This window comes from Physeter macrocephalus, chromosome 16, assembly GCF_002837175.3.
Source record: "Physeter macrocephalus isolate SW-GA chromosome 16, ASM283717v5, whole genome shotgun sequence".
In the NCBI taxonomy this organism is placed as follows: domain Eukaryota; kingdom Metazoa; phylum Chordata; class Mammalia; order Artiodactyla; family Physeteridae; genus Physeter; species Physeter macrocephalus.
Window position 1 is genome coordinate 46,691,575 of NC_041229.1, and position 15,050 is coordinate 46,706,624.

The following is a 15,050-nucleotide window of genomic DNA, read 5'->3' on the forward strand; positions in this document are numbered from 1 at the left end:
GCATCCCCTGCACTGGCAGGCGGACTCTCAACCACTGCGCCACCAGGGAAGTCCACAACTGCCTTTTTAAAAGAGGAGATTCCTTTGAAGAGAAGCCCTCTTGGAACTCCTGAGAACTTTGATCAAGTATCTGAAAATTGCTGAACATCTACAAAGAAGAAACTGTAGTTCTCTGTGGCAATCAGAAGGTGGAAGAGGGAGAGCAGGAAACATGGGACATGGGAAGACAAGAAGGAGCCAAGGAGATGTTACAAGGCTGAGGGCTGGTCAGGATCTTAAAAAATTCCCCATGTGTGGGGTAACCAATGGGTACTTTAAAACAGTGGGTGTCTGATGTTTGAATTTAAAGGTATTGTGCATTGATATGGCCTAAAGTCCTCCTCTGCCTGCTCTGACACCTTCAGCACCCCTGCACCAGCAAACATCAGCACAGCTTACTACATGTGCGGTTCTCTGAAGAAGGGGTTTAGTGGAGGTTGAGAAAGGGCCTCAGTTTCATGTTTGTGTCCACTTGAGCAGGACAGCACATTTGTGGCTCACATTGTATTTCCAGGTGACAGTGCTGGGGTGAACAACTCTTTTCAGACATTGTCCTGTAAAGGGAAAGAAAACTATAGCAAGGTAACTAGAGGGAGAAGTGGGATGGAGAGAGTTTGTTCGTAACTTATGGTTAGCAAAGGGGAAGGGGGGTGGGGGAGGGATAAATTAGGAGTTGGGCATTAGCAGATACAAACTGCTATAAATAAAATAGATAAACAACAAGAGAACTATATTCAACATCTTATAATAAACCATAATGGAAAAGAATATGAAAAAAGATAATGCATTTGGAATTAATTATTGTTTATCTTACATTATATATGTGGATAAATATGTTTATATACACATGAATACATAATATTCTTTTAAAAATGAGTTTGTTTTTAATCTAATAACTTTTCTTCATAGGGTGAATTGTGGGGATGAAACGAGATAAAGCACATAATAAGCTTAGAATAATATTTTGCACATAGTAAGTCCTCAATGTGTTCACTATCATGATTGCTTCTCTGGAGGGGAGGAGAGGAGGAGGAAGAGGAAAGATCCAGGGTGTCTTACTCTTTGTGTGTCCTCTGAAGCATCAGCAAATCCCACTTTTGGTCCACCAGCTGGTGCAAGATGGCTGCCCTCTTGTGGTTAGCAGCTGCCTCCATCTGGTGCTTCATGTAACTCTGTTCTCTCTTTCGCTTTTCCACCATCAGCTCACCTTCCTCCTTACAAAAGATGGGCTCAGAAGAGTCTGGCTCAAACTTGGGCAGCTGGGGGCGTTTGTTCTTTATCTGAAGCAGGGACACACATAATGCAGATGATAATTATACCAGGGAATAGACTTAATGCACAAGGCCGTAGCATAGTAAAAACCAGCACCTCAGAGGAAAGAACAAGGGCCTCAGAACCATCAAATGGATAACACATAAGAGTATTCGTAACATTACAGGATTTATACATAGTTTTAGAATGCTACTGAAACCCTGCAAAAGTTTAAAGGAATAATTGGCCCCTTACCTGTGCATCCAAAGCTCTCTTGTAACACTGTGTTTCTTCCATCTTATCTTTTATATATTTGGCTCTCTGCGCAGCAAGTCTGGCAGTTATGAATAAGAGAAGGTGGGACCACAGTTTGTTATAGAGTGTTTAGTAATACAGATTAACATCAACAAAACATGTTTAATAAATATTAATAGGAAGAAGAGCCTGATGAAAAGTGATATTTCCTTCTAGGAACTTTCATTTTAAGAAAGAAAAGAGTAATTCAAATCCATAGGCTAGTGAACAATGTGTTGGACAGGGATGGATGGGCATCCCTTATACCTTATACCTTATACCTTGCAGGTATAAGCAAGTAACCAACCATATAGTCCAAATGCACTACCATTAAGACAGGCACCCCTCCTCCCCCCATGCTTAAAAAAATCTAGATAGGGAAGCAGGAAGTGTCTATGCATGCAATACAATGACTCATCATAAGATTCCTTTTTAAGAAGAGTGGTCTTTCCTATTATAAAATGAATCTGTTATATGCAACCTCCACATGATCTGTAAAGTGAATATAATGGAACATATGCATTTTATGGAAATAGCTTTTTGGTCACAGAAACTAGATACTTATTTGTTTTAGGAGTTTCTCTCACACCACAGTAGCCTCCTTAATTGCTCTCCTGACCTCAGTAGCAGAAGTATGGCCCACTTAGGCATGTTTGAACTCTGTGGCCCTGACCCTATCCCAGGCCTCAGATAACCCAAGCATGACCAATCAGATTCTCTTTCCTGAAAATTTGGAATTGAGACTGAAATTCATCCAACTGTGAGCTGGAATACAGACAATGTCAGCTAAGGAGCTGGGGTGTGAGCAGACAGAAAGCTTTTTTTACATGGGTTTTAGTTCCTGGTTCCAGTCTTCCTGGGTCCCCCATACATTCCTGCCCTCAGGTTCCACAGACACCCTTCATACTTATAATACAACTCAGCTTTGCCTTGAGGTTACCTGGGAATAGCTGGGAATGAAGCCTGCTCAAGACAAGTCCCTTCTTCCATCTACCAAGATTAGTGATCACAAAACAATACAAAATGATACTCTGTAATTAAAATGATTATAGACAGCAATCATTACTCTAATGATAGTTATAATAATGCTGGCTCTTCCATGTTTCTAATGAAGTGTTAGGCTGTGGTACTGGCTGCTAGCTGGGTTAGTTTGCTCAGTTGGTTGCAGTTGTGCTAATGAAACTACCAAAGCTGATCCCATCCCACATGGAGAGAAGCATCACGTGAACATTCCGAATCCATTTTTCAGAGCATGTCTAGCTAGACTCACTCCTCTGTCAGCTGCACTTGTTCCAGGCGGTCCATCAACTCTCTGTTTTGTCTTTGCTTTATGTCCTTTTCCCGTCTGTGACCCATTTGTTTCAGGAGACTTTGGGAATGTTGCTCTTGCTTAAAAGCATTCATCTCAGGACTGAGTGGCCGTTTATCAAACAAGAAGGATTTCTAGAATGAAAGAGAAGCAACTCATTTATTCTAGAATACTAAAAAGCAACAAAGAATAAGGGTAATCTTTCAGAAGACTAAAATCAATCAGAAAGCCTTGATTAATTAATAATATGTGCCCAGTCCTCAACACACTGACCAGCTAGTGACCCACAGAATCATACGAGTGCGCTCAAGGATGAATCTGAGCAGAACTGACCAAAGCCCCATAACTGAGAGGGAGATGAAAAAGGACTTCACAGGGCTTCCTTGGTGGCGCAGTGGTTGAGAGTCCGCCTGCCAATGCAGGGGACACGGGTTCGTGCCCCGGTCTGGGAGGATCCCACGTGCCGCGGAGCGGCTGGGTCCGTGAGCCATGGCCGCTGAGCCTGAGCGTCCGGAGCCTGTGCTCCGCGACGGGAGAGGCCACAACAGTGAGAGGCCCGCGTACCGAGGACTTCACGCAGTAGGTCCTCCGCTAGTACTTACAACTTGCATACTGAAAGGAGGAGGAATTCTGAGTGAGTGCAGAAGCATATGAGGAGGGACTGCCCGGAAGTGGAAGAGGGAAAATTGAGCTCCTGCTGTGGGCCTAGCCACGCTAGACACTGGGAACCCAGCCGTGATCAAGAACAGAGATCCACAGAGAGCCTCACTCTCATTGAGCCTGACTGCTGGTGCAAGAGACAGACAGCCAACAAGCAAACCACACACAGATAATTTAAGGTAGGTACTATGAAGCCCTTCTCACAGCGAGTGTCCGGGTGGGAATGGGGCTAAACTGGTTTTTAGGGAAGGCTTTTATTAGGGAGGTGACTGAATCACCTCCACTGCAAATATCAGGGGACCGGTGTCCTATACAGAAGGTTCAGCAAGTGCAAAGACACTAGGTGGAAACAAGCAGAAAGAAGGTCTATGTGGCTGAGGCACAGTGAGCAAGGGGAGAGTAGAGCAGGTGAGCTCAAAGAGGGAGACAGGCCAAACCAGGAGGACTTGGTAAGTCAAGGTAAGGCGTTTGGATCTTATTTTAATTCAGTGGAAGGCCATTAGAGGCTTTAAACCAGAGAATGATCTGTTTTGGTGAACAGTTTTCAAAGATCACCTTGGCTCCTGTGTGGAGAACAGATTGTAGGAGGGCAAGCAGCGAGCCTGACTAGGGAAGTAGTGCAAAAGTTGGGCCTTCTGGGACTTCCCTGGTGGCGCAGTGGTTAAGACTCCACGCTCCCATTGCAGGGGGCCTGGGTTCGACCCCTGGTTGGGGAACTAGATCCCACATGCATGCCGAAACTAAGAGTTCACGTGCCACAACTAAGGAGCCCACCTGTCACAACTAAGACCAATGTAACAAAATAAATAAATAAATATTTTTAAAAAAAAGTTGGGCCTTGGGCTTCCCTGGTGGTGCAGTGGTTGAGAATCCGCCTGCCGATGCAGGGGACACGGGTTCGTGCCCCGGTCCGGGAAGATCCCACATGCCGCGGAGCGGCTGGGCCCGTGAGCCATGGCCGCTGGGCCTGTGCGTCCGGAGCCTGTGCTCCGAGGCTGCAACAGTGAGAGGCCCGCGTACCGCAAAAAAAAAAAAAAAAAAAAAAGTTGGGCCTTCTAACGTGGCTTGGATTAGGGTGGTGACGTTGAAGATGGAGAGACATAGAGAGATACTGGATACCTTTTGGAGGTGAAGGCAAGTGGGCTTGCAGATGGTTGGATGTGGGTGACTGAGGAGAAGGAGTCTAGGATCACTTTTAGGTATGGGGTTCATGCAACTGTCTGGTTGGTGATACCACTTGCTAAAATGGGAAGGCTGGGAGAAGAACAGTTTGAGAAGGGGAATCAAAACTTCTGTTTTGGTCTTTTTCACTTTAAGGTATCTACGGTTATTAACAAAGAGGAGATACAAAGTAGGCAGTAATAAATATATACTGTGGACCTTATATCTATCTAAGAGGAGAGACAGAGAGTACCTAAAGCTCAAAAGCATGGTGCTTCCTCTTCCTCCTTCCCTATTGCCCCTGCCTGGAAGGTTTTGCCTCCATTCACTTCTTTACCTAACTCCTGTATGCCAGGAAGTCTTCTCAGATCTCTGGTCTGGGTTAAGTGACTCTCCTCTTTGCTCTGTTCAAAGATTTATCATAGCGTTTAGTATATCACACTCTTGTCTCTTTAAATCTCTTTCCCCCACTATCCTGAGACTTTAGAGAGGGACCTTGTGGTATTCATCTTTGTATTCCTAGCCATTAGCAGAGTAGCCAGCACAAAGGAATTCAATGAATGCTTGATGATGAATAAAGAAAATCTATTTTATTAGGTGTATGTCCAGAGTGTCACACTGCCTAAATAGTGAGGTGAAAGAAGGAAGATTCAGGCAGAAATAAAGGTAGGCACATCATGATTGGAAACATTAAATCAATGGCAAAACAGGTGGCTCACGTCCCTCTGAAGCTGGGGTTCTCAAACTTTAAGGAAACTACAAATCATCTAAGTATCTTGTTCAAACGTAGATTCTCATTCTGGAGGTCTGAGGTGGCACCCTAGATTCTGCATTTCCAGCAAGCTCCCAGGGGATGCTGGTTCTCTACTTAGATCATCTGATCCTGGGGCAGGAATTTAATATACTGTCCCTATCCCCACCTCTCCCAGGTCCTGGTTGAAAATTACTATCATTAACAAGTGCTCTCATGACTAGTAGGAACTGTATTATGAATGTGAATGGTGTGGAGGCAGATCCTGGACCACCCTTGCCCTGGAAGGAAGCTTCAGCCTTGCACAAGCCTCTTTTTACCTCTACCACTTTAAAAAATTGGCGCAATATGGAGAGTGGATCCAAATGCTCACAAGAAGGGCAGGTATCAGCCCTAGAAATTTCGAAAAGACTCTTACATAAAATTCAGGTTTCTCATTCTTGTGGATTCTTATGGCTTCAGCAACTCCAAGATTATAGGCAGCATTTTTTTGATCCTGTTCTCTACTAGCCAGACTTCGCATCTTTGAGAAAAAAAAAATCACATATTGAAATAGAGCTTTTAAAAATTTAATTCTACTGTATTAAAGTAATCCAACCAAGGTAGAAACCTGCCTTTTGGAGGCAATGGTAAATACTTTCTGATGTGTTCATAGATTTTTTTTTTTTTTAAGTGGGCTTTTGTTTCCCATTCTTGGGCTCCAGGCACCACCTCTACAGGGATCATAAGAAGGAACGGAAGATTTCATGAGTGGTTACCTCTGATCTCACAAATGCAGGAGAGGACAGTAAGGCCAGTTATTGAAGATCACAGAAATTGGGATAAAGCAAATGCAAAGGTGCCATTCCGTCTTTACTTGAGATAGGCCATGAATTTGAAGGGAAAAGCCCTGACTGAGATTATATTTTATGAGAAATAAAAAATAAAGCTATATAATCCAGGAATTCCACCTTTAAAACTCAGTCTTGGGAATTCCCTGGTGGTCCAGCGGTTAGAACTTAGCCTTCTCACTGCTACGGGCCCGGGTTCAATCCCTAGTTGGAGAACGAAGATCCCACAAGCTGCATGGTCTGGCCAATCAGTCTTCATGGGGGGGTGGGGGGAAATCAGTGACACGTACAAACATCAGCTGCATGGATATTCATCCCAGGACTGTTCACTATTAGTGAAAACTTGGACACAACCTAAGTTTTAGCTCAGCAGTAAGTAAATGGTTCAATATGTTACAGTACAGACACATGATGGAACTTTTTAAATGGCGTTTTATAATCACGTTCTCCTGTCCCATGTAAAACACTCCTTAACCGAGGTGTTGATCTACCTGCTCTTGGAAGAGAGCCTCTTGATCTTTCAACATCTGATACTGCTGTAGGAGTCGTTCATCTTCCACCTCTCTCCTCTTCATCTCCTCACTGTAGTACAACGGGAAATTCCGCTGTGCTCGTTGCAAGCATACATAACACATTTCCTGTAACACCAAGTTTTAGGGCAAATTGATTTTTACCTTTTACCTTTTTGCCTGTGCATTCCCTTCCCAAGCTCTCCAAAGGCTAGGTGTATCAAGAAGTACACTTCATAAAAGGAAGTATTAAAGATATTAGCCAAGTGAGATTTTCAGAGAAGACCCCACAAATATAACAGAGGATTTAATAAACTCTTGCCTGAACAGATGTGTTTATAACAACTGGAAAGTGGAGATCTCCCAACCCTACTTCTGTGAACTAGTAGATTTTGACTAGTAGGTAGATTTATCACAGTCCAATTATGGGTCCTGAGTACTTGAGCCATACCCGTATATTAAAGAAAGAGCAATTCCCAGAATTCTCTCTGAGAAACAGAAGTCAGAGGAAGATTCTGACTGGGTTTTGTTTCTTTGAAGACACTGTACCTGTCCTGCCCTATTATGATCCTGGCAAGAAGTGGCTGGAGAAATTTTAGGCGTCATTTCATTGTCATTTTTCAGACCACCCAGAGATCGTAACCTATAAAAAACAATGTAACATTAATTAATGTTAATGTAGTCTGACATCAATTATCATCAATTATTAATGATAATTTTAGAAACAAGTATAAATATAAGAAAATGAAAAATATCTCAGTGGTTTTCTTTAGAGTATCTACATGTATAGAGGTTAAGAACCCAGGCTTTATATCAGATAAACCTGAGTGGGTTCAAAGCCCAGCTTTCTTTATTAGAAGCTGACTGGCATTAGACAAGCTGGGTAATCTTACAAAGTCTCAGTTACCAATTCAGTGAAATTGGGATAAAATTTATTCATTCTCCAAAAATTTATTGAGTGTTTACTATATGTACTGCTCTAAGCATGGGAGAGGTAGTAAAGAACAAAATACACATAAAAAAAGGTCTGTCCTCATGGAATTGACATGCTGATGGGGGTAGACAGCCAATAAACAAGGTAAATGAGTGAATTCTATTTCTGTTCAGTGATGATAAATGCCATGCAATGCTGGAGGAATGGAGTATTAAATCATGAATAGAATGGCTAGGGAAGTTTTCACCAAAAAGGTGAAATTTGAGCAGATACCTGAAGGCAGTAAAGGAATAATAATAATCAGATATCTGATGGAAAAGGACCAAGCAGAGCAAATGAGCACTAAGGCCTTGAAGTGGGAGCATGCCTGTGTTCAGTATGGCTTGAGGAAGATGAGTTAGTGGGTGAAAAGTAGGAGAGAGGTCAGAGATCAGGCAGGACCTTGATGGCCACAGTAATGACTTTAGCTTTTACCCTGGGTGCGTGGAGGGTACAGTGTCCAGGATTAGCAAAGCTGTAGAGAACACAGCAGTCCCTCACATTACTGCTACTGGGGAGATAATTTGGTACAATCTTCCTGAGGATAACTGGTAATGTGTATCAAAAGCGTGAAAAATGGGCTCATCCCTTCTCTCTGAAATTTCACTTCAAAGTTTTTATCCTACAGAATATGCAGGTGTGTGCAAAGAATTATGTGTGATTATATTTGTTACAACATTATTCATAATATAAAAAACTAAAAACCATCTAAGTATCCCACAGGAGATGAGCTAAACAAAAGGTTTAATCAATGAGATGATGAGCAACCATTTGTTCATGTTTTCGAATATTTAAAGCCATAGGGAAATTTTCACCACTTTTTGTTGTGTAGCAAAGGTTCATATGCTATGATCTCAGTTTTGTTTAAAATGTATCTATATGTTTCAAGTATAAATATATGTACATATTATATATGCATTGAAATGAAGGATGTACACCCATAACGTTACAGAAAGTTTCCTCTATTTAGTGGGGTTATAGGTGATTGTTTTGTATCTCTTGCTTTTTCTCATTTCTTCCAAAATTTCTGTGATAAAGATGTATTACTTTAGTAATCAGAAAAAAACCAAAAACCAAAAAAAAAATATTGTTTGGTCAACTTGTATACGAAGCCTTTACTAGGAATCCCTAATAATTACTCCCTCCTCTTTGCAGCCTCTGTACTTTCTTTTGTTATCTTCATCATGTGCATTATTTCTTTAGCCTCAATCTCTCTACAAGACTAAGTTTATGAAAGTTGGTTTATATGTCTTTTATGTCTCATAGCTTTATAGCTTCAGTGTCCAAACAGTGCCCGGCACACAGTGGTGCTCAATGTTTGTTGGATTGAGCTAAATTCCAGAGTACTAGACATTTAATTCTCAATTATCTTTCATAACGAGATTACTCAAAAGAAGCATGCCTAGGGTTTTGAACATGACTTTAGGAATCCACAAGCGCCTAAATTAAACATATGATAGCTGATATATTGTGACATTAATAAATTGAAAGTTGACAGCACAGTGAAAGATATACAGTAGATGCTCAATAGATACTTATCAGAACCATAAGTTCTGATCTGAGGTCTTAAAAAGTATCCTACACAAAGGGAGAGAAGAAAATAGAAATCTTCTGATATAAGAAGAAAACAGGACCATCATAAATTGTAATACATTCATTTGCTCAAAGAACATTTATTGAGTGCCAGCCACGTTTGGCAGAAATGCTTTCCAATTTGATCTAAATATGAACCTGTGCCACATCATATATCCACACACTCAGAAAACAACACAGGTTTTCCCAAATCCAGAAGGAAAGTTAGATGTTTCCTCCTCTGTGCTATTTTGTTTCCACCTCTGTCATAGCATTTATACTACTGAATCATATTGTTTCCACCTCTGTCATAGCATTTATCCTACTGAATCATAATTTATCACTCTGGCTTTCCCACAGATTGTGAGCCCTGGTCGCCTTGATTATCCCCAGCACCTAGAATGTAGCATCAAGAATAGTGGATGAAGGAATGAATCAATGAACACTTATTTAAAATTCCCCGCATCAAGATAGGACTTGAAAATATACTCAGTAAAGTGCAATACAAAAATTACCCAGGGACTTCCCTGGTGGTCCAGTGGTTAAGAATCCACATTCCAATGCAGGGGATGCGGGTTTGATCCCTGGTCGGGGAACTAAGATCGCACATGCCACGGGGCAAGTAAGGCCGCGCGGCACAACTACTAAGCCCGAGCACTCTGGAGCCCATGTGGCACAATTAGCACTAGAGGAGCCCACACGCCGCAATAAAGAAGAACCCACGGGGGGGGGGGGCGGGGAGAGAGAGAGAGAGAGAAAGAAAGAAAGAACGCCGCAAAAAAGAAGAACCCACGGGGGGGGGGGGCGGGGAGAGAGAGAGAGAGAGAGAGAGAGAGAAAGAAAGAAAGAAAGAAAGAAAGGGAGAAAGAAAGAAAGAAAATACTCAGTGCATTACCTTTCAATGTTCATATTCTTCCCACCACTCCCGTTCTGCTCCAATTTGTGCGGGAAACTGACATTTGTTGCTTTGGCGGGGGAGATAGCTTGTCTATCTTGAATTACCTTGGGTGATAAGATCTCTGTAGAATGAATGAAAGTGAGTTTCCTTTCAACTCTACATAGGCAGTTTGTACTTAACACAGATTTTTTAAAACTCATAATTTTACTAGGGAAATTGTTCACATAAGATACGCTTTCTTATCTTTAAAATATTGGCCCTTGCCCTAGTGTGGTTAAAATATATATATTTTCTGCTGTATACTTATTACATGCAAAGCTCTGGCTGGGCACTTTAGAAAATACAAAGAGGTAAGTCTCTGCCCTTAAAGATCTTTCAATAAAAACAGTTGAAGAGGAAAAATAAGATATAAACAGAAAAGATGAGAGCTGTCATTTGTGGAGGTCTTACCACCTGCCAACAGTACTAAGTGATTTACACACATTATATAAATAGCAATTCAGGACAATGATGCAGAATGTCTAAATCTCAAATAAATGGTGCAATCTCTAATGTTCAGAGAAGAGAGAAGCCACTTCAGAATCCACTGATGAGAGGAGTTTTCATGGAGGAAGTGAGATGTGAAAAGGGTACAAAGAGGAGAGTAGGATTGGGATAGACTGTGAAAAAAAGGAAGGGAATTCCAGGCAGGAGAAAAAGAGTGAACAGAAGCATGAAGTTGAGGAAGGGCAAGGCATGTTAGAAGAGCATAAATAGACAATTTTGCTCAAAGAGTCTGTAAGGAACAGTGACAAATGAAGCTAAAGAATGAAAGCATGTGAGTATTACTCTAAAAGTTTGTATGTAATCTTGTAGGCCACATGTCACAAAACCAACATTCACAAGCCAATGTTTACCCATTGATATATATTTTGTTTGGCCCAGTTAGCATTTTTGTTTCAATGTAAATTGGTTGCCAAAATTTAACAGCCAGTAGATTTCATATGTCAGGATATCTGCTTCTCTTGAAGAATCAGAAAATTTGCTACCATTTGGCCCACATTTCCACAAATCAATAATCTGCTAGACTACCTTATCAAAGGGTAGTTTGGCAACCCCTGGGGATCCCTAGGACCCTTTCAAAAAGTCTTTGAAGTCCTAAGATTTTTCTTCACATGCTTCAACCAAAACAACATATCACACCGGATTATATGAAGATGCAGATATAAGAATCCACTATCTTCTATAAAGCCAGATACCAAAGATATAAAACTACCTCTCTTCATTTTTCATAAAAATTATTATTGATGCTAACATGTCTCCCTATCATGTGACATCCAGCCCAGTTCATGCATTTATGTTAGCTGCCTGGACCTTGTAGGCAGCTGAGTTCTGAGCCGTGCAGAGCCAGCAAAGAGATCACAGTTTAAGAGTCTGAGAGTCATAAAGTGGTTAAGGTGAGATACAAGATTCCAGGAATAGAAGACGTTTGTTAGAGAGAAGAATACAGTGATTATTCATGAAACTAACTTTATTTATTTTGGCCATAGGAGTTGCTAAGCAGTATGGCTTGGCTCATAAGTAGTAAAGAGTGACAGACTATACCCAGAAATCATCGACCTACCTCGGACACCTTCTTCTTTGTCTGACTGGTCTTTTAACTTGCTCTTCCTTTGTCCATTCTGTCCACCTTCTTCTACAGTGGTCTCCATAGGCAGTTTGTTCTCCATCTCCTTGAGCTCAATCCTAGGAATGAACCAAGATATTTGTCCATAGGTGACTGTGTAAACTCTCAATTCTGAGAAGCAGCCAAGCGTGCTCACTGATTCTGAATGAAATAAGCCTACTTCTCTCAAGGAGGCAAGTGCTTTTATTTACTAAGTACAAATCATGGACTCATTCTCTTTGGGAGCCAACCATGACCCTCCCCCTCTTTATATAGATAAATTGCTTTGAAGGCCTGGATTTAAGTTTTGTTTTTTATATCAGCTTGAATTTGACTTTTCTAGTTCTGTAACCAGAGGCCATAGGCCTGAAACAGTGAAAGGTAGTCATTTGATAGCTTGAAGGCAAGGATTCATAGCCTGGTAGGCAGGGTACACCCAGAAATAACCACTCCTCTCCTCCCTCTTTCTCCTCCCTACTTCTCCATCCTCTCCCCAGGCAAAAGTGAGGGACTTGCAAAGGCAAGGGAGGAAGGGGTTTGTTTAGTTGGTGTGTGTAGTTGTAGATTTTCTTTGGTCTCAGGAACGGAGTGCTGGGTTAGAGTTGGGAAGGAAGGGTGGGGCAGAGGTGGTACTTGCAGTAAATTCAAGGGCCAAACTTCAAATAAATGAAACACCTACAGTTGTTTTGAATATTTGAGTCCTCATGTCCATTTCTAGGCTCTCTATTTGACAGGAACTTCCATCTCTGTTCCTTAACTAACTGCAATTATTTCCCTCCTGGATTGCTTAAGCCAAACTATGTCCAAGAGGACAGCCAAATTTGCCTTCCAAAATATAATCAAAATAAAACTATTTGGAAACCACTGATTTATATTTAATGAGTAAGGCAACACGCTACAATGGAAACAGCACTGAAACAGTCAGGAGCCATGGTTTTATTTCTGGATTGGCCCCTCAGTTTTTTAACCATTTCATCTGTAAGATGAGGGGATTGGACTCATTAATCTTTAAGGCTTATTCTCCCCCTTACACTGATTTTGCTGAGGTCTGTGGCATACAGTTTTTCCAGGAGGGACTTGTTCCAAACCAACAAACACAAGAGGATGTCACAGACTCAAAAACATGAGAAAAAAAAAAAGAGAGAGAGAGAGAAAATAATACTTTGGGAAGCTGGTTACTATTTCCCAAATTTCCTTTACCCAAAATGCACAGTAGTTAATGGCACAGCAATTAAGATTAAAAACATGATTAAGAGCTAATAATGGGTAAGTAATGAACAAACTGGAAATAAAACCCAAGTCTCCTGACTCCTATTCCAGTGCTTTTAATACTGCATCCTGTCATATCACTTGTTAAAAAAAAAAAAAAAGAATTAAAATTACATGCTGTACACCTAAAACTAACACAACATTGTAAATCAACTATACTCCAATAAAAATTTTAATTAAAAATTTAAAAAAGAATTACAATTAATTTTGCTCTTCTATAAAATGAATAAAATTATAATATGTATCTCAAATGGTTGTAGTAAAGATTAAATACAAGACTACTGAGAAAGTGCTTAACAATACCTAGCATCTAGTAAGTGCTCCATAGATGATAACTGTTATTGTTATTATTATCATTATTGTTATCATTATCATTATTATAATCATTGTCAGCAGCAGCCGCTGGTAATGCCCACTGTGCTCTTGGAGTGAAGCTGTACCTTGTCTTTCTAGCTGCTTCAGTGGTAAAAAACAGAGCTCAGAGAGGAGGTAGTCTAGACTGCAGGACAAGGAAGAAGCTAGGTCAGAGGAAGGGGTGAAAGGTAGAGCAAAGCCCAGCAGGTGAGAAGAATTTTACTAATACTGCAAGGACTAAGGTTGGTGGGAGGTAGTATGAAAATTTCCAGGGAACCAAGAGTAGTTTAAAAAAAGGGAATCCTAAGTGCCGTTGTTTTTTAACTTAACTACAGAAAGTATATGCAATAAACTCTTATTTGTTGGAGCACTGAGAGAGCAACAGAGAGAGATAAAGAGAGAGAATGAGCTAGAAAACTCAAGTGTGACACACTGTCCAGTTCCATCAATAGGTTCCCAAGGATCGCTGTGCCTGGAGGAACCTGTGGAGGAGAGCACTGACCTTGGAAATGAAAGCATGCTGTTGGGCCGCTTCCCCAAGGATTCTCTGCTAGACAACACTGAGTCCACAGTGTCAGGCCTCTGGGGACAGGGACAGAGACAGGTTATACTTGCGCTGTGGTCCAGGACACAGAAAAATCAGAGCCACAGGGTGCTCAGAAGACTCAGACTACCATGATACTCTCTACTGTTATTTTTGTTTAGTGCTCAAAGCCTAGAGCTTAAAATGCAATGAGGAATGATCTCATTTATCAAAGTAGTCACCCTGCATGGTCGCATACCAATTCCATTGATGCTGCCTTTTCTTAAACCATTTCCTCCTTGGAAACTGCCCTCAGAGTTGACAGCTCCTTTCAGACATCTTTAAGAGGACAGCCAACTTATTAAAACTCTTAGGAAAATGAGCAAGCTGGCTAATTCCACTCTTGACCCCAATAACTCTAAAACTGGATAGTTAAGAGAAGGGCTTTGGAGTCAGGCATCCTCATGTTTAAATCCTCACACTGCTAACAGCCACATAGCCTTAGACCCTAGGTACATGGGGATAATAATAGGATCAGATTCACAGGATTTTTATGAGGTACTGTATATAAGTGGCTAGCACATATAAGCATTCCACAAATAGTGGCTATTATAATTATTACATATAATAATATTCTAATATATAATATTATATATGATTTAAATTATAATTATATAATTATAATATATAAGTTATAAAATATATAATAACGGATAATAATCACATTATTAACTTATACTAGTATAGAATGGTATATAAAATTATTCTTTTTGGATTAATGATATGGTTTATAGAAGGCTTTGAAAGGGATTCCAAAAGTAGAAGTTTTAAAAATATTTCGAGCAGCATCAAAAGCAGCATCAGAGGGCTTCCCTGGTGGCGCAGTGGTTGAGAATCCGCCTGCCGATGAGGGGGACACGGGTTCGTGCCCCGGTCCGGGAAGATCCCACATGCCGCGGAGCGGCTGGGCCCGTGAGCCATGGCCGCTGAGCCTGCGCGTCCGGAGGCTGTG

The 15,050-nt window shown here is 41.1% G+C and overlaps 1 protein-coding gene across 2 annotated transcripts in view; it reads right to left on the reverse strand.

Moving 5' to 3' along the window:
- Nucleotides 1-15,050, reverse strand: part of CCDC81 (coiled-coil domain containing 81) — a 38,230-nt gene that overhangs the window by 8,592 nt on the left and 14,588 nt on the right. For both annotated transcript variants that reach the window (XM_024131704.2, XM_028477338.2), the window contains 9 exons: nt 14,018-14,097; nt 11,851-11,972; nt 10,245-10,368; nt 7,354-7,447; nt 6,787-6,933; nt 5,884-5,988; nt 2,855-3,027; nt 1,546-1,624; nt 1,099-1,319 (listed from right to left, as the gene is read on the reverse strand). In XM_024131704.2, coding sequence (XP_023987472.1) covers nt 1,099-1,319; nt 1,546-1,624; nt 2,855-3,027; nt 5,884-5,988; nt 6,787-6,933; nt 7,354-7,447; nt 10,245-10,368; nt 11,851-11,972; nt 14,018-14,097 — 1,145 coding nt within the window. The remainder of the gene's footprint in view (nt 1-1,098; nt 1,320-1,545; nt 1,625-2,854; nt 3,028-5,883; nt 5,989-6,786; nt 6,934-7,353; nt 7,448-10,244; nt 10,369-11,850; nt 11,973-14,017; nt 14,098-15,050) is intronic.